This window comes from Elgaria multicarinata, chromosome 18 (genome assembly GCF_023053635.1).
Source record: "Elgaria multicarinata webbii isolate HBS135686 ecotype San Diego chromosome 18, rElgMul1.1.pri, whole genome shotgun sequence".
NCBI classification, from domain to species: domain Eukaryota; kingdom Metazoa; phylum Chordata; class Lepidosauria; order Squamata; family Anguidae; genus Elgaria; species Elgaria multicarinata.
Window position 1 is genome coordinate 4,633,679 of NC_086188.1, and position 22,524 is coordinate 4,656,202.

Genomic DNA, 22,524 nt, shown 5'->3' on the forward strand with positions numbered 1-22,524 from the left:
CGCGAGGCCTGCCGGGAGTTGTAGTCCGGGCCGGATGTGGCCGGCGGTGCTGAGCGGGCCGCTGCGGGCGGCGTTCCGGGGGGGATTCGGCCGCCCCCGATGGCTCCCACTCGGGCCTTGCCCGCGCCGCGCCGCGTCCGCCCGCCCCGGCAGCTGCTGGAGCTGTGGCGGGGGCCTCACCTCTGCCGCCGCCGCGCCCCGCTTCTGCCCGGGTTGTCGCGCCCTGCAGCCCCCTGAGCCCCGCCAGGACCTCTTCCGTCTCATGGGATGGTGGGTGTGGGGGGGAGGCTCCATTCGCACGTGACGGAGACACGCGTCTGCCGCGGTCCCTGGGGCGCGCACGCGAGGGGGGGAAGCGCTTTGGGGGACACCCCCCCAAACCCCCTCCTTTCTGTGCCCGACCCCCCCCAATCTATGCAGACCCAAAAAATATTTGGGGGGGCTCTTGGGTTACTTCCCATCACCCCTTCTCACTCCTTGTGGCCCCTGCAAGACGGGCACCTCCTTTCCAGCAGAGGCTTCGGAAGTATCAGTTGTCCAGATGTGCAGGATTAGTGCCACGGAGCGGTTCGGGGTGCGATCCACAGCCCCCTTCCTCCTGAGCCTGCTGGTTACAATTGGACTCCATGGTCTTGGAGGCCCCTTCCAACTCTACTATTCTATGATTCTGTGAATTCTTGCCCAGCCGCCAGATGTGCTGCTGCGTATCAAGGCGACATTCTCCACAGCACTAATCCTGCACACCTGGCCAAGGGGGTGACCGGCCCCTCCGAAGCCCCTGCCAGAGCAAAGAGGCTACAGGCCATGTTGTGGTTCCTGCTGCCACGGGGACTGGTCATTCATTGTCTCTTCTTCATCCTGCAGCGACCACACCTTCCACGTGGACGTGGCCCAGCTCCAGCAGCGGTTCCGGACCTTGCAGCGCTTGCTGCATCCTGACTACTTCAGCCAGCGGCCCCAGGTGAGGGGGCTGCCCCTGCTGGGAGGAGAGTCTGATTGGGAGGAATGAGGCGGTCGACGAGGCCCAGATGTGGGTCGGCAAAGCTCAGATGTGTCTCCCTGGACAAGGAATCTGCCAGGACGGTTGCTTGCTCTTAAGCCTTCCCAGGCCGAGGACAAAGGCCGTCTATAGAAGCTGCTATAGGCAATGGGAAGCCCTCCGATTCCCAAGGAGGTGCTGGGGAGATGCCCTGGATTTGCCATTCCTAGTAGGCCACGATCCACAAAGGCACGCCTCTTCTCTCTCCTACAAATCTGTTTCGCCTGCGTGGGGCAGGCGGATCGAAGCAGAGAGGATGAGCACTTGTTTTACATCTCCCCTCAAGGGTGCTGTGCAAACCGTTTGTGGGGGGAGTTAAAAGGGGGAGCAAAATAGCACTGTTTGGAAAGACAGGGCTTCGTGTCCCCCATGGTTCTTTAGGGTGCTAACAAACCTTCTTCTTCGCTCTTTCAACAGACGGAGCGGGACTTTTCGGAACAACACTCTTCCCTGGTTAACAAGGCCTACCGGACCCTCTTGAGCCCCCTGAGCCGTGGGCTGTACCTGGTAAGACATCCAACACGTTCTCTGGCATGACAGTCCCTTATCTGGCGCGAGAGATTCCCTTGTTTTGCTCAGAAGGACATCAGAAGAGTCCTGAAGTTAGAACAGGCCAGAGGGCTCTCTAGTCCAGCCATGTATTCCCACCATGGCCTTAATGGGAAGTCCGCAAGCGCGACATGTGGGTAGCACACCCTCCCACCCATGTTCCCCAGCAAGTGGTACTGAGAGGCATGCCAGCTCCATTCTGGAAGTAGCATCTCACCATTGTGACTGGTGGCCATTGATGGCCTCGTCCTCCTTTTAACCCTGAGGAGGGCAACCAGGATGATCAGGGGTCTGGAAACAAAGCCCTATGAAGAGAGACTGAAAGAACTGGGCATGTTTAGCCTGGGGAAGAGAAGACTGAGGGGAGACATGATAGCACTCTTCAAATACTTAAAAGGTTGTCCCACAGAGGAGGGCCAGGATCTCGTCTCAATCCTCCCAGAGTGCAGGACATGGAATAACAGGCTCAAGTTAAAGGAAGCCAGATTCCAGCTGGACATCAGGAAAAACTTCCTGACTGTTAGAGCAGTGCGACAATGGAATCAGTTACCTAGGGAGGTTGTGGACTCTCCCACCCTAGAGGCCATTGAGAGGCAGCTGGACAATCATCTGTCAGGGATGCTTTAGGGTGGATTCCTGCACTGAGCAGGGGGTTGGACTCGATGGCCTTGTAGGCCCCTTCCAACTCTGCTATTCTATGATTCTATGAAGTCGTCATTCCTCAAGGTGAAAAGGGCTGTTGGGTCCCTCTTTTGTGGGACAGCTGGCCTGGGAGTGGACTGTGAGGACGCTCTGGAGACCGACATATTCTTCTCTTCCAGCTGGAACTGAACGGGGTAGAGCTGGAAGAAGGAACCGACCCAGAGGCAGACCCTGAATTTCTCTCAGAAATCATGGAAATTAACGAGAAACTGTCAGAAGCGCACAATGATGCTAAAGTAGAAGAGATGGAAAACTTCATTGCAGGTAACACGTAGTGCTGGAGGTCTGGGTTATCTCTTTCTGGAAAGGAGCGCAGAAGAGGGGTGAGGCACTGTGACGACAGCCAGGACCACATTCAACAGTGTGAGGAAGGAGATCTGCCATCAGGACTTCTGGTTGGATTTTATGTGTGTGTGTAGCCCTTTCCTTAGTCTAAATACTTCTGTTCTTGAAGCTGCTATTAGTTCCGTTGGAGGGGGCAGCGGTAGGCAGACAGGGACAGAAGTTGAGTCTCTTCCCCCTTCCCTTAGGGAAAAGACATAAGAGGTACAGCATCCACCCTCTCCCAGAGTACCATATTGGATGTTCAACACAGTTGCACAGTTGTTAATTAATGGAGTGGCTGTTTAAGCAGACAAGAGATCAACTTTGGCACTTGGTTAGCTCTGCGTTAGCTGATCTTCACTGAAGTGTATAAACGGATCATTGTAGAACTTCATCCCGAACTCTAAAAGCCCTATTCATTAACAGTGCTGTGCAACCCTCTACATGCCTACTCTGAAGTGAGTCCTGTTCTGTTCAATGAGATTTCGTAGGCTTGCAGCCAAAGTTGAGAACAAGCTTAGGCACCAATGTCCTAAGGAATTCTAGTCCGCTACATAGAAATGTCGGGTCACACCCAGTTTTGTGCAGAACCATGTTAGGGCCCTTGCAGAGTGGCTTCTGCATTGCTCGAAAGCACAGATTTCCAGAGCATTTTCCACCAAACAATCAGCCCACGGAGCAGCAAAGTTCCAGGCCAGACACCACCACCCCTCCTCCTCCGTGGTCTAGAGAAGGTGCAGGGAGGAGGAGTTTCAGGTGAGCTGATGCTATGTTCACGTTTGTGTGAGCTTAGCAGCCAGTCAGGTACATCAGAGAGAACTTCCTCGTTCCATTCCCGGAGGCATTTTTTAAAACGCTGTTGTGGGCTTGTTGAAACTCAACAGCTGCCTGACCTTTCCAAGCAAATTGAATTAACCTCGTCTCCCCATGTGCCCTCTGTAGAGACTCCCTTACAGCACCAGTGGGAGGCTTAACCTCAGTGGGGATTGGGGCACGTACAGATGTCAGCCTTTCTCTCACGGAATCTCTTCCCTTCCAGCTAAACAAGCAGAGCTGATCGGGAGCGTGAGCAGAGCCTTTGACCAAGGTAGGCAGCTCCGCCTCGTGTCCCTTGTGCTGACTCTTTGTGGCCTTCTGGCAAATGGCCTCTTCCCTTGCACCCAAACTTTCCAAACATCATTCACTGCCTCAAAACCACTTACCATATGCAGGCAGTAACCTGGTTTGCACAGTCAAAATAAGCCACAACAGCTTATTTAAACCGCAACACGATTGAACAAGTTATGCCACCCGGTTTTGGACAACACGACAAACTGCACCCGGGTGGCAATTACAGAAATTGTGGCCAGCACACACCTCAGTTTAGATAAGCTTATTTTGATGGTGTGAACTGGCCCAGTTTGTTGCCTTTGGTGCAGTGCTCTGATGTGTGGCCTTGATGTGACCTCTGAGGCTGAGTGCCATCCAAAGACCATTCTAGATTGTAAGTGCTGAGGAAACCCATTTGCCTGTCCTATCAAGGCCTATTTCTGCAAGGATGTCGAGCAAGGAATATGGCAGGTAGTCCCGTAAGCAGGTGCAACGCCGTGCAGGGGGGCCCAGCAGCAGAAACAGCCAGTTGCTAGAAGTTGGAAGGAAAGGAACCTCTCGTGCAAGCACTGAGTCATTGCTGACTCTTGGAGGGACGCCAGCTTTCGCTGACGTTTTCTTGGCAGGCCTTATAGCGGGGTGGTTTGCCGTTGCCTTCCCCGGCAGTGATTACCTTTCCCCCAGCTAACTGGGTACTCATTTTACCGACCTCGGGAGGATGGAAGGCTGAGTCGACCCGAGCCGGCTGCCTGAAACCAGCTTCCGCCGGGATCGAACTCAGGCCGTGGGGAGTTTCAGCTGCAGAAACTGCTGCTTTACCGCTCTGCGCCACACGAGGCTCAAGTTGCTAGAAGTTACAGGCTTGATAAATTGCAATCCGCCAGTATTTGAGTCCCTGAATGCTGGTGTTTTCCTTCTGGTGGTATAATTGTTTCACGATATCAAGCTGAATTTCCACTTCCATTAAACAACCCATAATGAACCAGCTGTGTTGTGTGAACTGGCCCACTGAAGAGTTTTGTGTTTTTTATGGCAGTGTTGTCAAATGCTTCAGGATTTTTGGAAACGTGGAAATATTTCTAATCATAAATAAATAATTTACATATCCGAGATTAGCTTCTCAATGTATCCCGTACATTTGCTCATGTGTCAGTTCTTTTCTCTTGTCTTACCTCGAGATTGTATGTTGCTTTGTGAGGGCATCTCCCTTAAAAAAAAACTTAAAACATACTTCAGATCAATAATAAACGTTTTGTTTTAATTTCAGATGACTTTCAAGAAGCCAAAAAAGTTTTAGCCAAAATGAAATATTTCGCCAACCTGGAAGAAAAAGTGAAAAATAAGAAAATCCCTTCCTGACCTCTCTTAATTAGCTGTGATGTGTTTTTCCCATTCTAAAGTTAGTCCGGGCAACTCCGAATCCTGCGTCCCTCGCTTGGCCTGAAGAGGTATGATGCAGAAGAGAACAGACGCTCCAAGCGACTGGCGTTTAAAACTACTCCTTTATCAGCGCTGCAAGAATCCTGCTTTGTATGAGCCCATACTTGGGAAATGCAAATCCAGCCCTTTTTGTGCCTGGGAAACGGAATGTGTGTGTTGTTTTGAGCCCTCAAGACAGAGTGGGTAGAAAATAAACGTTTAGCCACCTGGATACATTTCAGTTTGGAGGTTAGGACGGAGGGTGACTGGTCCTCGTTCCAGATACAGGGATGAGCTGCCTCAAGCCTACTGAGAGATGAGGCAGGAGTGGCTGACACTTGGCGAGTTGTTCCTGATGCTACTTTTGCAGCACAAGTGGGTTTATAGCAAAAGTGTGGCCAGTTTTGAATGTTTTCTGCAAAGCGGACCTCCAGAAGGATTCTTATTAGTATTCCCATCTACTCTAGTACCCTGTTTCAAAGGGAGGCCACTTCTTGGGAAACACCCCAGCAGGCCATGAAGACAACAGCCCTCAACCCAACCCCAACAATGGATATTCCAAGGTACACTGCTACTAAACTGGGAGGTTCCACTTGGCCATAGCTTTGTCTTCCATCAGTGAATTGCTTAAGCACAGGTATTTTGCATTCAGACATGCAACAATCCAGCACACAGACTGGAGTGGATTGAGCGTCCCAAGAACCATCGCCGGTGCGGACGTTTCTAGGTCACCAAGGATGCCCGTTGGTTAATTCTGACATGAACATTTGGATCCTGCTGGTGCCAGGCCTTCCCTTGGTCTTCCCACGCTGATGCATTTTGGCAGTTTTACACACCTGCTACTGCTGAGGCAGCCCTTGTGTGTAGTTCAGCCGGGACCATATTCTCTACATGAAGATAGTAGCCAGTTTGAAGAACAGCTAGTTTTATTGTTCTGCGGGTTATAAAATTTATTGAAGAAGAAAGGGGCGGGAAGTCTGAAATCCCCCTGGCCTGCAGCAAGGGTCATTTGCCACTGTAGCCAGCAGGACTCACAGAAGGGCCTTGCCCTTGGAGTATACCCTACTTGGCCTGCTCACAGAGTCTGTTAACATTTACATTCTCTGGCCAACGTCACCCCCTAGAACTCATTGCTGAGATGCCTCCTCTCACACAATTCCCCATCTTGCTCCTTGGTTCTGCCAAAGTTGAGCCTGTGAAATTCTCTCTTAATTTCCAGGAAAGTTTTGTTCTTCGTCTCCGGAACGACAAAAAACAGGAAAATGGCAACCAAACAGCACTCGAACATAAACACGATGAAGCAGTACTGCTTGAGGCCTTTCTGCAAACAAACAGACATGTAGATCGTGTGAAGACAGGTTATAATTCAGAGAGGTTCTTAGCAGAATGCAGCGGGTTCCCCCCCCCCCAACACGGTTAGTAAAATGGGCAAAGGCAGCTGCTGTTTCTGGGTTCAGACAGCAAGTGACAAAAATTGCAGACATAGTTGGGATGGATTCAGACAAATGATGGAGGTGCTGGCGGTTCATGAGAACACTGCTATGTACGTTACACACATGGTGAAATTGCACACACACACACACTCCCAAGAAGAGCAGGCCGTGATGAGCCTGGCTCATGACTGGTCATACCTGGGTAGCTTCACCATCTCAAACTATTCACTGGAATTACTTCACTCTCCATCACTACCTTGGAATAATTCCTCCTACTTGAGGAAATGGAAGGTGTTTTTTTTTTTTTTTATTAGCCTAGAAATGCAAGGCACTTGTATTTCAGCAGCATCTTTTATTGGGGGAGGGGGCATTTCTCGAAGCAACCATTTTTTACCAGCTTGTTCCCATTAACACACTTGTCAAATTTTTTTCACGGGAAGCCAGGGCGGCTTCGAAAATTATTAGAGCAGAAATGGAATTGGCAAAGGTTTGTCTCACGCACAGCAAGCATTCGGCTGATGAAAGGGGCCGCCCACCTCCTAGAATTGCCCCCAGCTGTATTAAGAGGTGAACCGTTGTTTTTTTCCAGGCCTCGCTGGAAAGCGGGAGTCCGGTGCGCTGAGGATGCCCTAATCATGGGGTGATGCCTTTAATCAGACACATAGCAGCTTGGCCAGCTTCAGTTCATTTTACATTGCAGCTTGCCACCAAGGCTGATAACAGAGTGGTCGGAAAGAGACGTTTATACACTAGGGCTTTGCTTGATTCATGTATCTTCTCTAAATATTTATGAGCCATTTTTCTACATAAAAGGGCTGTCGTGTACAAAAAGGCCAGTTTTTTTAAAAAAATCAACACCATAAAAATAGCGTGTTTGCTTTTTTTCCCCTTCTCTGCCTGCCCCTTTTTTTTCCCTTTTCTGTTGTGTTACTTAGATCGTAAGCCTGTTTTTATAGATCACGGTAACCATTTTCAACATAAGGAGGATGCTCAGGGGTCTGGAAACAAAGCCCTATGAAGAGAGACTGAAAGAACTGGGCATGTTTAGCCTGGAGAAGAGAAGATTGAGGGGAGACAGGATAGCACTCTTCAAATACTTAAAAGCTTGTCACACAGAGGAGGGCCAGGATCTCTTCTCAATCATCCCAAAGTGCAGGACACAGAATAATGGGCTCAAGTGACAGGAAGCCAGGTTCCAGCTGGACATCAGGAAAAACTCCCTGATTGTTAGAGCAGTATGACAATGGAACCAGTTACCTAGGGAGGTTGTGGGCTCTCCCACACTAGAGGCCTTCAAGAGGCAGCTGGACAACCCTCTGTCAGGGATGCTTTAGGGTGGATTCCTGCATTGAGCAGGGGGTTGGACTTGATGGCCTTATAGGACCCTTCCAACTCTACTATGATTCTATGAGGAGCCATAGCTCAGTGTGATAGAGCACATGCTATGCATACAGAAGGCCCCAGGTTCAATTCCCAGCATTTTCAGACAGAATCATAGAATAGTAGAGTTGGAAGGGGCCTATAAGGCCATCGAGTCCAACCCCTCGCTCAACGCAGGAATCCACCTTAAAGCATCCCGGACAGATGGTTGTCCAGTTGCCTCTTGTTCCATTGTCGTACTGCGCTAACAGTCAGGAAGTTTTTCCTGATGTCCAGCCAGAATCTGGCTTCCTGTAACTTCAGCCCATTAGGGCTAAGAAAGAGTCCTGCCTAAAACCCTGGAGTGCTGCTGCTGCTGCCAGCCAGTGTCGACAACACTGGGCTAGATGGAAGAAAGGTCTGACTCGGCCTAAGCCAGCTATCTGTGTTCCTATGATTGAAGAGCAGGGTAAAATACTTTAAATAAATAACCAGAGCAGCGCAACACACAAAGGCAGAATCGGCAACCACGCCGCGAGGGACTGCCATTTGCCTGAACCACATGCCTTGCCGTAGGAGGTGGGTTTGCAGAGCCTACATACCACGATAAAGGGGAAGAGCATTCCAATGGTGAAGAAGCTCAGCCAGCTCACCGATCCGGCTATCATGTAAGCGGCAGGTCGCGAAGTCTGAGTAAACAATTCAGCTGTCAAAATGTTTGTCACTCCACCTAGAGATCAGTTTCCAAAAGAAATGGTGTTATACTGGAGGAAGTGGAATATTTTGAGTAGCAGAAGGCTAGAGAAGGTTAATAAGTCATGTGCATGCCTTGGGTAAGGATTAGTGTCTAGATTTTCCCTTCTGTACACCCGGCCGACAGTTATAATATTATTTATTTATTTATTTATATAGCACCATCAATGTATCTTCAGAGGATGTCCTGCTGGCCATTCCAAAATGAACAGGATGTTGCCATGAAGAACCTCGGTGGCGGGGCCTTCTCTGTAGCGGCACCCACCCCCTGAAAAACTCGGGAAGGCGGAAAATGTAACATCCTTTAAACACGTCCTGAAAACTTACCTTTTCACATAGGCTTTCCCTGGACTGTCATTTATCTGATTTTATATTGCATTCACAATTATTGTATACTTATTGTATTTTATGGTTTGGATTGTTGCACTGCCCAGAGAGCCTCAGCTAGTGGGCAGTATTAAAATTTAATAAATAGATTTTGTTGGAAATTGGCTTCAGAGCCGAAGGACTGCTACTAATGCATGGTTGCAATTTGTTTTTATCCTAAGGCATGCCAATTAAAAGATGCTAACTGTTGCCAACTTGAGCTCTGTGGAGGAAAGCTGAGGCTATAAATGCAAGGATACTACTACCTAAGGCCCAGGAAATGGTCTAAAGAAACCTAATGTAGCTGCATCTTTTGAGCTAAAGCTTTTGGAATCTGGCTGGGAGATGACCCGGGAATGCCGTGCCCCTTCCACACACCCTCATCCATGCGTGCCCCCCTGGAGATTAGCAGGACGCAAATGTGGTTCATTTCAGTTGATACTGAGCATGCATAGGTGTAAATAAAAACACATCTATTGAAAGTTAAAAGACCAAACCAACCACTAGAGCTGTTAGCGGACGTCTTGATGAATTACCTTGCGTACCCAATATTTTCAATCAGGCAACTTGGGCCATGATAACTCTCTGGTGCTGTGTCTTCCAGTAAAAGGCCAGGCCTGAATACCCAACTCGCAAGAGAGCGGTTGGCACCAGAAGGAGCGGGCCTGTCTTTGCCCCAAATCAGAATTCAGAAAGAAGAGAGGTACCTGGTCCGAGCCCAAAGCTCAAGATGAAGGCAAATAAGCAGGCCATGCTCAGGTACGGCACCCACGTGTACACCTGGGAAGAGAACAGCATATAGGGCACTTGGCTTCTACTACTATGGGAGCTGGTGCCTCCCTTTGCCCCGCAACCCAAAGGGGAAGTCCCTGCCCCAGAGTTGACAACAGCGGATGCTGCACTCGGCCTCAGCCTGGCTTCTTTCCTGTAGAATCATAGAATAGTAGAGTTGGAAGGGGCCTAAAAGGCCATCAAGTCCAACCCCCTGCTCAATGCAGGAATCCACCTTAAAGCATCCCGGACAGCTGCCTCTTGAAGGCCTCTGGTGTGGGAGAGCCCACCACCTCCCTAGGTAACTGGTTCCATTGTCATCCTGCTCTAACAGTCTGGAAGTTTTTCCTGATGTCCAGCCAGAATCTGGCTTCCTGTCATTGAGGCCATTATTTGGTGTCCTGCACTCTGCAAGGATCGAGAAGAGATCCTGGTCCTTCTCTGTGTGACAACCTTTCAAGTATTTGAAGAGTGCTACCATGTCTCCCCTCAAACTTTTCTTCTCCAGGCTAAACATGTCCAGTTCTTTCAGCCCCCTCCTCATAGGGCTTTGTTTCCAGTCCCCTGATCATCCTCATTTCTCTCCTCTGAACTTCCTCCAGGTTGTCTGCATCCTTCTCGAAGTGTGGGGCCTAGTTTCCCCCCTGCTGCAATTGCCCACTCTTGGTGCTCTATAAGAGTCCCTGGCCCGCCGTTGACCACTGCCAGCCTGCTCTCAGACCCCGACCCACCCCCATTCTGAAATGGGCTTCTGCCAAGCCTACCTGGTACGTCAGGGAAAAGGTCAGCACTGCGCACCACAAGGTCATGAGGGAGTAGCCGCCTAGGATGAGGGCCCTCCTGCCCATGGACTCGATCAGCAAGCCCTGCAGGGGGAACAGGAAGAGGGAGGCCGCTTCACTTTCTCGCCCACAAAGCAACGAGGAGGGTTCTCTTTGCAGCCACAGAAAATTCAGACTGGCAGAATTAGAACTCGTCACTTACACAGGTGAGGGCGGTGAGGCACTCGCAAGCCCCGGTGCCTAAAGTCACGTAGGGGATCTTTTCTTGGGGGATCCCAGTTTCCTCAAAAACATAACCTGCGTAGAAGTAAATCTAGGAAAAGGTACCGAAAGCACAGTGATTGGGAAATGAATCACCTGGAGGAGGAGAAGGAGGCAGCAGCGGCAGCAGGAGGTGGCTGTTAGCCTGGAAAACTACGAATATTTTACCAATAAGCTGCTTTGAGTTTTTAGTAAACTGCTGCTGAACTGAAAACAAAACACCAGAGAGTGCTTAAAGTGTACGCTCCTCGGTACCTGGAAGTTGTTTCCTTCCCCCAAAATGCCACCAGTCCTGACTGGGAACGTGCCGTACGTGGCACAGACCACTAGTGGCAACGATCAAGCCTTAAGTAATGAGTGCAAATGCAAAGGGCTGTGTAGGATGACGGGTGTACGGCCACTTTTGGGGATGGGGTGGGCAGGAGACACAGGTTGCCACGGACGTGGTATTCTGTGGAGGACCCTCCGGTTTGGGCAGGGTTCAAGCACAGATGGCCAATGCTCCAGCAGTCCCACATCAGTTCAGCTCTGACAGTGCACAGCCATGGAATCCTGGGAACTGTAGAACTAAGATCCCAACCCTGTGCAGCACCTTCTCCGGGTGACTGTTCCCAGGATCCTTCGGGGGAAGCCTCAGCAGTTCAACCCCTTCCAAGCCGGCCCGCGTCTAGAGTGTGGCAAAATGCCCTTGCAGGTGGGGCTGTGCTTTGCCCCCTGAGGCAGCAGTAGTCTGGCCAGCCATGGCTAGCAGACTGGGGAGGGGCACCCAGATCCTCACCGCATTGATCCCGCTGAGCTGCTGGCCCATGGTCATGAAGATGATGATGATGAGCTGCCATCTGATGCTGCGGTCCGTGAAGAGTTCCCATGGCTTCCTGGCCTTCTGCCCACGGAGGGCGCAGTGCTCTTTCTGGATGTCCTCCATCTCCATCTGGTAGTGCAAAGGGCCGTGGAAGCGCTTCAGTGCTGGTGGGGGAGGGAAGGAAGGGAAAGGGTGACTGTGACGCCCCCACCTCACACACAAGCCTTTGACGCGCATACCTCCCTCAGGCTAAGCACCAACACTTAAATACCTGAGGAAGGGGTAAAAAGAAAAGTATAACCTTTTCCTTATAGCAGAGGGAAAAGGTAAGGAGATTTGGAAAGGGCTTTTCTGTGAATATAGCAGGCTGAAGGTTTAATGTAACGTGTTTATTTATGAACCAATAGAGCAGGAGACACAGCCAAACTGACGCGTGGTTTTACGGTTGCAAAATAAAGGAAATGTTTATTGTAGTTTACAGTTCTTAGTTCCTTTGAATTATATTCCAATCCTGCCTGTTCTTAATAATTCCGGTAGTAACCAATCTAATAATAACAAACCTTAGTCCCTATGATCTTATTTCCACTCACTCCTCACACAGCTCCTGACAAGGAATCACACAGCTACACACATCTGCCATCCACCCCAATCACCCACCGAACCCCTCAGACCACTCAGCTCCCCCTTATATATAGACTCCTCCCCCTTTCCACAGCATCACCAGCCACACCCACTCAGTCCAACATTCCGCGCTCTCTAGACATACTCAACTGGACATACCTAAGGGAATAGAAATGTGGGTAACGCCACAGTGACACTCAGGTCCCAGGTTGGTTCCCACGCAGAGAGATCTTTGCCACTCAGCAGGCTACGAACAACCACTGCTGCTCAGCCATGAGGCAAGGTGCCCGGCAGTCTCATTGGCAGAGCTCACCCTCCCAGAACACCAGGGAGGGAGGGAGGCCGACCAACCAGCCGGACATCCATTGCTATTCGTCTTTCACAGGTGTGGCACTGTCGTGGCTGGGCAGTGGCCCACACACAAGAGGTCCGGCCTTAGACGCAGGACTCTGGCTTGTTTTTCTTTCTTTCTTGCTGAGCCCCGCAGGTGGGTGGCAGGGCCTGGATGGCGTGGTGAGGAGGGACGCCATGGAGTCGCTCTGCAGGCTCGCCAAAAGCCTGGGAGGGAAGAGGCAACAGCCACTGAGAGGCCCGGGGCTGCTGCCAAGGACCAGGAGAGGGAGGGTCTCCGCTCTTCTCCTCCTCCACCTCCTGGCTAAGGATTCCAAAGGGCAGGTGAGCAGCCGGGCTTACCTTTGATGCACTTCATCTCGTCCCCTCTGTCAAGGAAAAGGAAGCGGGGGCTTTCTGGGAACCAGGGAAGGGTGAAGAGTTGGACGAAGGCCGGGAAGCAACAGCTGGAGAGCAGGAAATGCCAGTATGCGGCTCCACCAAGCAACTCCCTGGGGAAAGAGCGGAATGGAGCCCTTTTCCAGGCCACGTGGAGGCAACAGAGATCAGGGCCGGCCAGCCCCAATCTGCCCCTGGGGCAGCAAGCCAGGAGCCAGGCGGGTGCCCCCGGCATCCGGACCGCCCCCGCAGCATCACTCACCTTAAGCCCACCACCTGCCCAGTCAGGATGCCCCCGGTCAGGAAGATGGAGCTGCCCATGGCCATGGCTCCTCGCAGGTGTTTGGGGGCGGACTCCCCGATATAGAGAGGCTGCACGCAGAGGCCGATGCCTAGAATGGGAAAAGGAAATCACTAACAGCCCTTCCTTAGGCGGCTCTGTGGTCCTCCTGCACATCTGCCCCAAAGCGATTCTCCCACAGGGTCCTATTCGGGGCCACCCCAGGCTGAGGCCTTGCTGTCACTTGCCACTTTAAAAAAACGCATTGCCAGCGGTGGTTAGGCTTCAACTGAAGAAGGAGCAGGATGTGTTTGCACAGGAGGAAAGAGGGAGGTTGCCGGAACCGCGCGCACGACAGAGGGCCCATAGCAGCCTGAACACTCCAGCAATCCCAGTCCGTGATGTTACAACTACAGTGGCCCAGGGGGACGGGTTGCATTTCCCCAGGTGCAAAATGACATCGTGCTTTGCCCGCCCTCTTACCTGTGTTCACGCCAATCAAAAACCTCCCAACGATCAGCAGCTCGTAGAGTCCCGTGGAGAAACTGACTCCCATCAGGAGGGCAGCCAGGAGAGCAATGAAGTTATTTATCAGAAGGGCTCCTTTCCTAGAGAGGGAGGAGGAGGAGGAGAAGGAGGAGGAAGAGGAGAAAATTCCCTGCAAAGGATTTGCTTTGCACTTGTGGACAAAACTGGAGAAGCATCCGACCCACTGCGAGAACAACGACAGGTCTCAATAGCAGGAGAGGGGATGAATGCATGGGAGGTTGTGAATGGGGTGTAGCACTGTGCGCGTGTGTGTGTTTGCATGCACACACACACACACACACACACACACACACACACACACACGTGAAATCTCAGTGCATGTCCAGTGAGTGGCAAATGGGTGATGGCCGGGTTTTGTGTGTGTTTTAGGCACACAAGAGAAATGGCCGGATTAAAACTGGGATTTCTGGAGCCCCCTCTCCCCTACCACCACCAAACCCCATCAAATCCCTCCCTAGGGACACACACACACTTTCCCACTGCTTCCATCTTTTTTTCTTATGCAGAAAAACCATTAAGCAGAAAAAGATGGAATAACTGCACACAGTGTCTTCTGACAGTAGTGCTAAGAGCCCCCCTTCTGCCAGGACTCAGGAAGCGCCCTCAGGCTGGCCTACCTCGCAGGGATGCGGTGGGGGTAATGGGGATGGGCGCCCTATGGATGCTGCCCTCAGCAACTTGGAGGCACAGGATAAAAACAAACAACCTCATGGCACCGAAGTCAAGAAAGAACTGGGGCCCAGGTTTCTTGTCACCCGAAGACGCGCCCTGAAGAAGCGCCCCCAAAGCAGGCGCCGTGTCTCACTCACCTCCCCAGCCAGATGGCCATGCTGCCACCGAGGTGCGCCCCAAAGAGCCCCCCCAGGGAAAAGATGGACGCGATGGTGGACCAGAGGAGAGTCAGCATGCCGGAGCTGAGCTCGGCCTGGTAGCGGCTCTGCCAGGTTTCGTTGAGGAACTTGTGGATGTGCTGGAAATACAAGGGGAAATGCCAGCGTGGGCCGTGACGGCCTGCCCACGCCCTCCTGCCTGCCTAAAGGGCACCGGAGCGCCCTGCGGTGGTGGCATGTGATGCCATGAAGGCGCTCCTTGTGCCAGGAACACACCGGAGGGGCCGGAAGCCTTTGGCGGGGCCGCCCCCTTGCCTGGAGCCCCGTTTGCAGAAGGGCGCACGTGGCGCTGCCTTGTGCAGATTCACTGCAGGATTTGCCTCCAAAGCACACCCGGCACCGGCCACTGCACCCAGTGGTGCGTCTCCACGGGAAAGAAAAGCAGCGGACTGTAGTGGCTGCTCTTTCCTCACAGCCCTCCGTGGGCCACTTTCACGGCTTCCCCGACACGAATACAGGTGCCCGTCACCCCCCAGGCTGTGCAGCTGCAGGGCCAAGCAAGGTCGCCCCCCACCCACCCCGCTCCAATCATAGGGCCATTTCCATCCTCTTTTAGGCCGTGGGCTAGCTGTTTAATGGGGGAGTGGGCCCTCAGCTGTTATGGGGCTCCAGCAATGAGCCACTGTCTGTTATGAGCTGGATTCTCTCCTTAGATATGCTGAACCTTCTCCCTTTTGTATGTGTGTACTGGTGGAGGTATCCCTTTTCACTGCCCAACTCCAAGAAGCCATAGACGGGGGTGGGCGGCCTTCTGAATTCTCCCCATAACCACAGATCAAATGACATAATCGTGTTTGACTCTCTCTTTTTTCTCCCTGCCACATGCTTTTTTCCTTCCATGGTTACTTGGCTTTTAATCATCTTAAGAAGCATGAAATGTTGCATTAAACTAACACGGCACAGTTGACTCAGAAAGGGAACCATCTGACAGTGAAAGAGGGGGTCAGCTCTCTCTTTTCCACTAGAGCTGTTTGGCTTATTAATTATAGCCTGAAAGTTGACTTGTGTAAACGGCCCAGAGAGCTTTGGCTATAAATAGTAATCATAACCATAATCCTACATGGAGAACGGGCCCAGTCCATTGGAGAAAGCATCTTTCTTGCCCTCGGGGTCCCTTGATGCAAGCAACATGCGTGTCTGCTCCAAACCTTCAAAGAGTTGGAGACCCTTATCTAGAAACCCTTCGGGGCCTTCTCCGCCAGTCTCCAGCCATAGGAAAAAGTTAAGCAAAGTTCCAGGACACAGCAGAAGATGTCTTACCTCGGTGGGGGCATTGATGATGGAGACGTTGTACCCATATTGAAAAGTCCCTCCAATTCCGGCTGCGCACACAGCCAAAAAGAGCGTCCACGTAGGAAGCTAGAGGGAGAAACCCAAAATCAGGGCAGTTAGGAAGAGGCTGAGGGTTGACGTCCCAATTGGATAAACTAAACAGCACCCAGCACTCCCATCTCTGCCCCTGACAGCTTCCCTTCAAAGGGAATCTCTCGCTTTTGCAGAGCAAATTATACGTAGCTTCTAAGGACCAGGAAGCAGGCATTTGTGTGTCCTGCCCAATGTGCTGAAGGATGGAGGCAGGGAGGTGGATGGACAAATACTCTGCAGGTGTGAAATGTCTCTGCACCAGTGTTTCCTCTTATCAGTTCCAAGCAGTTAACCAATTCATGAAGAAGTGTAACAATGAATTAACACCAAAACACAAACGACCCAACCCCGAACCCCAGCGTGACACAGGGTCAGTGAGTGGTCGCTAGTCAAATTGCAAATTCTGCCACTGTTCGTCGACACTTCTGCTTATTCTTCCTCTAGTCCAAGAGAGCAGCACATCAGATATGTGTGAGCACGCACACGCATGTGCATCCCAGGGCTCTCTTTCTGGGTCAGTGTATAAGAAGCTAGGCCTCCCTCTTCCCATCGCCAGGCAGACCTCTCAAGCGCTCCGTTTGCCGCAAGTGACTCCCACTTCAAATACCAAGGGAAGTGCCCTCATTCCAAGATCATACTCACATCGCTGGGCTCTTGCCACTTTCACGGGCCACACGGCACTCAGGCCGAGCGCCACTTTGCTATTCTTTTTGCCCATCGTCTTTAGAGGTCTTCCCTGCAAAGTTTCCACCAGGAGGAAAATGAGGCTGAAGGACAGAGACTTGACACAGGCCAGTCCTGGAAGCCAGGATTGCTTCATCCTAGCCCAACCCGCCATTGCGCCAGGCCCTTTGCCACCTACAGGTGCAGCCCACAAAGCATGGGTGTGTCACCCAGACAGAAACAAGGATTTGCTGCTGCTGAATGAAGGAGTGTCTGGACAGATGCTGCGAGGGCCTTCTTGGGGCGTTAAGCCAAAGTTGCAGTCTTGGGAACCCACAGCACAGCCTTTCCTGTTCAGAGCAACCTTGGAGTCTTCCGCACTCTTGCTTTGTACACCAGAAACACACCAGAGGACCACAGGTTCCCAAGCAGCAGCAGCAACAACATCATCCAAGAGTAGAATTGGCAAGAGTGAAGCCAGACTACTCCTGGACTAGAGGCTTTACCCCTTATATGCCAAAGAACAGCATCTGTGGAATTGTGCACGGTTTGAACATAAAAATATTAGGTACGGACTAAGATTTATAATTAGTGAACACCTTTGTTCCTTTAGCGATTGGATTATTACGTATGTTCTTCTTTCTGTTGTCTTTATATTGCCAACCTTAGTTCAAAAGAACATAACGTTTCATGAGAAAAAAAAAAAAATCTGGCAGGCAGATGAGGAGGCAGCCGCATGCCAGGAAGTGTCCTGCTCTGGCTTTCAGGTATGCACGGGGAGCGCATGGCAGCCGAAGCGCATCACCATTCCATCCCTGCTGATCTCGTCTCATGATTTACTTGTGATGTTGGTGCAGATGGATTATTTGAGGAGTTCATCCCTCGACAGGATGAACTGCTGATATAAGATGCTGCTCTTATTTTTCAGCACCGCCCTTTTCGTACTGCAAGAGCAGCGAGGAGCTCCCGCTCCTGAAATTCCAGAGCACTAAACCGGCCCACCTGAAGGCAAAGAAAGCCCTGCAGGGACAAGGAGAGGCACCAGAAAAGGGCAACTGAGTTGATCAAGGGGCTGGTGAAACTCCCCTGTGAGAAATGGCTGCAATGTTTTGTGGCCAGTTAGATTAGACTAGTGACAGACTTTGTATTTCTGGGCGCAAAGATTACTGCAGACGCTGACTGCAGCCAGGAAATCAGAAGACGTTTACTTCTTGGGAGGAGAGCAATGACAAATCTTGATAAAATAGTTAAGAGCAGAGACACCACACTGACAACAAAGGTCCGCATAGTTAAAGCAATGGTATTCCCCGTAGTAACCTATGGCTGCGAGAGCTGGACCATAAGGAAAGCTGAGCGAAGGAAGATAGATGCTTTTGAACTGTGGTGTTGGAGGAAAATTCTGAGAGTGCCTTGGACTGCAAGAAGATCCAACCAGTCCATACTCCAGGAAATAAAGCCAGACTGCTCACTTGAGGGAATGGTATTAAAGGCAAAATGGAAGTACTTTGGCCACATAATGAGAAGACAGGATACCCTGGAGAAGAGGCTGATGCTAGGGAAAGTGGAAGGCAAAAGGAAGAGGGGCCGACCAAGGGCAAGATGGAGGGATGATATTCTGGAGGTGACAGACTTGACCTTGGGGGAGCTAGGGGTGGCGACGGCCGACAGAAAGCTCTGGCGTGGGCTGGTCCATGAAGTCACGAAGAGTCGGAAGCGACTGAACGAATAAACAACAAAAAGATTAGGAAAAATGGTACAGGGGAGGGGGCATGTTAAAGGTGTATAAAATTATCCCTGGTGGGGAGGAAGTGGAGCAGGATGTCTTTTTGACTCCCTCTCCCCGATTCAAAATACTAGACGCCAACAGGGTCATATCCCATGAAGCTAAATGGCGGGAGACTCGGGACGGACCGAAGGAAAGACTTCTTCACACAGTTAAGCTAAGGGATTTGCTTCAACAAGATGTAGCGATGGCCACCAACTTGGATGGTTTTAAAGGGGGCAGGGGATTCCACAGGAAGGGGCCCACCACACTAAAGGCTCTTCTCCTAGTAGATTCCAATTGGGCCACAGGTCCACGTGGAATCACCAGGAGCATCCTCTCTGATGACCTCAGTGACCGGGCAGGTTGGTTATTTATTTATTTATTTATTTATTACATTTCTATACCGCCCAATAACCGGAGCTCTCTGGGCGGTTCACAAAAATGTAAGACAGAAGGCGCTCTCTCAGGTATCCTGGTCCCAAGTTGTTTAGGGCTTTGTACAATAGTAATAAAACTTGCCCTGGTAGTGATTAGGCAGCCAGGGTTAGACAAGTTATTGGAGGAATGGCTGCTAATCATATTATGTAAATATATTACCTGCGATATAGGAGGCAGTGTGTCTATGCACACCAGGTTCTGGGGAATATGGGTGGGAGGGTTCTCTTGCACTCATGTCCTGCTTTTGGGCTTTCCATGGGGGCACCTGGTTGGTCCTTGTGAAAACAAGATGTTGGGCTAGAGAGGCCCCCTTGGGTCTGATCCAGACCAGCTTTTCTTATGATTTGTATCCAATGGGACCTAGCAGATGCTCCCTTACTGGGCTTAGTGAGGGAGGTGGTTTCACTCCCCTATCCCTCCTACCTGGAATCCCCTGCACTTTCCCAAAAACTGCTCTGGAAGGTTGGAGGATCCTTTGGAACAGCACAAGAGGTGAGTAGCATGGTGAAGGAAGCTGGGCCAAAGCATCACCCATCAATGGAGGAACACCACTGGATCCATTGTATACTAAAAGCCTTATCTGGAAGCAACTAAGTACTTAACTTAGCATAGACAGAATGGCTTCCTTTTGTCCGTCCTGCACCTAATTCCAATCGCTCTATACGTCAATCACACGGTGCTCAAATCTTCAAAAAGAAAGCATAATTCTCCAATTTGCTCATTGACTGACAATGCTGTCAAAATAGTTGACTTTCTTCCACCAGACAGAAAAGTGGCACTGAATGTGCAATGTATATTCTCCTCTTATTAATTCAAAGAAATATTTTGCACACTTTTAAGAGCTATCAAACTAGATTGCAAGCACATTTCAATAACCAGTTGACTGGGTTATTTACGCACAACCCACTTGCTTTATTTAAAAGATGTGTGTGTGTGTGTGTGTGTGTGTGTGTGTGTGTGTGCGTGTACCCTTTGAATCCTGTGTATACAAAAAGTTGTATCTCCAGCTTAGATGCCTCTTCACTCACACTCACACACACCACAGCCAAGCTGAAGGCTCACATCCGCGATCTCATTGGGTTGGGGGCAGACGCTGCTCACCCAGTTGCCCAGCTATGGGCCTTTCGATGAGTAACTTGAGAAGTGCTCCAACGCAAGTGCAAACCAGGAGTAGCCCAGAGGCTATCAGCAGCTCTGTTTGAAGTGGGAGCTCTAGAACAACTCAACTTACTTCATTTGATCCTGGTTCCTTTAAAGAATCTAATCTCATTTCCTTAAAGGTCCCTTTGCTCTCTCTTTAAAGAAAAAGAAGAAGCCGGGCTGCGTTCTCAGCATGTTCATTCGGAATTAAATCCCACTGAACTCAACGAGGCTTACTTCTGAGTAAATGTGCCTTGCGGGGCACCCCATGACTCAACCACAATGCTTGGAGCCCCATCCCCTCTGAAAGCTGAAAGCCTCCTGTCCCGGCTAGGGCTACACCTGGGAGGCAGGTAAAAATGCTTACCTTGCCAGGGTGCTTAGCACCTTTCAGCAGCGGCTGCTGCTCCATCCTCAGCACCTTCCCTTCGCTACAGCAGAGGCCGAGAGATGCCACGCTCCAAGGAGCACCAGCGAGGAGGGCTCCTGAAGGAGGAGAGCCTGGCACCTTCATGCCAACGCACTCTGGCCACGGGGCTTTAAAGGGAAGAGACTCTTCACCGCCTGCCAGCAAACCACATTATTCGGGAAGCCTCAAAGAGTCTTTTCTGCAGCTGTCAAAGGTCCGTTTCTCTCCGTCACTCGGGGAGACATGCATATTAGTTATCGCTTCGTTATGGACCCCCAGTCGTATCTCTAGAGAAATCAATTTGAGCCAGAACCGCGAGAACATTACCTTGTGCTCATGTGCTTCCATCCTGCCCTTCGCCCTTGAGCCTGTGCCTGGAGGCTGAGCGCATTCCACGGGAAGTGCAGCGAATGGCATCAGCGCATGGCTGTCTGGCTGTCTCTCTCTCTCTCATCTCTGCTCTCCCAACTGGGGGCCCAGCCAGGCACCAATAAAGAAGCCAGCCCTCATCCCATCTGCCTCTCCTTCGCCTGCTGGCCAAGAAGGCTAAGCCGGATCTAACCCCTGACCTCCAAGCCCTCGTTGCTACTGTGCCCTCCAAGAGCTTTACCCAAGGCAAGATAAGCTCTGGGAACAATCGAGGCTCTGTACGGATCTCGTGGTGTAACCAAGCAACCTTCACCTGACAAGGGAAAGAGCCCAGCTTGGGTATCCCTGGCAGAATTCTCTTGGATTTGCTGCCAAAGCTCCTGGAATGCAAAAGCGTCGAGGCCAAAGTGGGGCAAAAGGAGAGTTGAAAGGAACACAGCAGGTGAAAGACAGCCCGATATATGGGGTGGGTGGGAAGAGCAGCCCACAGGCCTTTGAGCTTTACAGGTAGCCCCGTGCCACACCCACCCAAGAACTGTCACCTGTTGTGGATTCTTGCCTCGCAGGCCTCTGCCCAACGGACAGGTGCAAGCCCGGCCAGAGGTTGGACCCATGGCGTGTAGGCGCAAAAGCCGCCCCCTGCCCCACTCCGGTCCAACCCCTGCCCCACTCACGCTCCCGTCACATTTCCACCCTTGGGGAGGCTGCTGTCGTCCAACCCCATTTGGAGAAGGGCATTTTAATAGGCAGGCTTATTAAGGACAAAGGATTTCGTGGCGCCATAAAAACGACCTGAGAATTATGATTAGGGTCCGTGGTTTTTAAATGGTTTTACCATTTTGATCTTTCAAATGGTTGGGCACCACTGTGATGGCTTTCTAGCAAAAAACAAAAAATGGGGTGGGGGCATATAAATGCTAACAATAAATACATTTTGTGCCACAAGCCTTATTCTTCTTTTGGCTGCAACACAACGACATGGCTACTTGGAAAGGTGTCTGGTTAAGTATTGAATTGGGAGTGTTTTATACCAGCTACAGCCCTCACCCCACCCATCTCAAACTACGCTGCTTTCTGGGGGGTGGGGAATCTCACCAGCTGAGGGGCTCAGGGGGTTGGCAGAAACCCCACTGCACCAAATCTGCGGCCTCCTAGACAGACAGACAGATAGATACACTAGGGTGACCCTATGAAAAGGAGGTCAGGGCTCCTGTATCTTTAACAGTTTCATAGAAAAGGAAATTTCAGCAGGTGTCATTGGTATATATGGAGAAGGAAAGGAAAGGAACCTCTCGTGCAAGCACTGAGTCATTACTGACTCTTGGAGGGACGCCAGCTTTCACTGATGTTTTCTTGGCAGGCCTTATAGCGGGGTGGTTTGCTGTTGCCTTCCCCGACCATTATTACCTTTCCCCCAGCTAATTGGGTACTCATTTTACCGACCTCGGGAGGATGGAAGGCTGAGTCGACCCAAGCCGGCTGCCTGAAACCAGCTTCCACTGGGACCAAACTCAGGCAGTAGGGAGAGTTTCAGCTGCAGAAACTGCAGCTTTATGGAGAACCTGGTGAAATTCCCTCTTCATCACACCAGTTAAAGCTGCAGGGGCCCTTGCATTCAAACTAGCAGCGATCTTCGCGCCCTTGGGGACGCGGAGCA

At 51.1% G+C, this 22,524-nt stretch overlaps 2 protein-coding genes across 2 annotated transcripts; one reads left to right on the forward strand and one right to left on the reverse strand.

Moving 5' to 3' along the window:
* The first annotated feature begins 34 nt into the window (after nt 1-34).
* Nucleotides 35-5,354, forward strand: HSCB (HscB mitochondrial iron-sulfur cluster cochaperone). Its single transcript, XM_063144320.1, has 6 exons — nt 35-270; nt 865-961; nt 1,457-1,546; nt 2,410-2,554; nt 3,654-3,701; nt 4,971-5,354. Exons 1-6 carry the CDS (start codon nt 35-37, stop codon nt 5,060-5,062), a joined length of 708 nt encoding a protein of 235 aa, XP_063000390.1. The 3' UTR covers nt 5,063-5,354.
* Nucleotides 5,355-6,064: 710 nt separating this feature from the next.
* On the reverse strand, nt 6,065-20,867 carry LOC134410557 (solute carrier family 2, facilitated glucose transporter member 11-like). The gene is made up of 12 exons (XM_063143878.1): nt 20,826-20,867; nt 15,979-16,077; nt 14,638-14,798; nt 13,763-13,887; nt 13,262-13,391; nt 12,964-13,112; nt 11,626-11,813; nt 10,789-10,899; nt 10,569-10,670; nt 9,741-9,813; nt 8,517-8,644; nt 6,065-6,443 (listed from the first exon to the last, which is right to left on the reverse strand). The coding sequence occupies exons 1-12, from the start codon at nt 20,844-20,846 to the stop codon at nt 6,243-6,245; spliced, it is 1,488 nt and encodes a 495-aa protein (XP_062999948.1). The 5' UTR covers nt 20,847-20,867; the 3' UTR covers nt 6,065-6,242.
* Nucleotides 20,868-22,524: the final 1,657 nt, after the last annotated feature.

What these genes read in the sequence shown, in the direction of transcription:
- LOC134410557 (XM_063143878.1), bottom strand. Translation starts at nt 20,846, where the DNA reads ATGGAAGCACATGAGCACAAG. An exon ending in TGGAAGCACATGAGCACAAG is followed by an intron (nt 16,078 to 20,825) that starts GTAATGTTCTCG and finishes TTCTCCCTCTAG; the next exon opens with CTTCCTACGTGGACGCTCTT. An exon ending in GAGCTTTGGGCTCGGACCAG is followed by an intron (nt 8,645 to 9,740) that starts GTACCTCTCTTC and finishes ACTGATCTCTAG; the next exon opens with GTGGAGTGACAAACATTTTG.
- HSCB (XM_063144320.1), top strand. Translation starts at nt 35, where the DNA reads ATGTGGCCGGCGGTGCTGAGCGGGCCGCTGCGGGCGGCGTTCCGGGGG. An exon ending in GATGGAAAACTTCATTGCAG is followed by an intron (nt 2,555 to 3,653) that starts GTAACACGTAGT and finishes CTTCCCTTCCAG; the next exon opens with CTAAACAAGCAGAGCTGATC. An exon ending in GAGCAGAGCCTTTGACCAAG is followed by an intron (nt 3,702 to 4,970) that starts GTAGGCAGCTCC and finishes TTTTAATTTCAG; the next exon opens with ATGACTTTCAAGAAGCCAAA.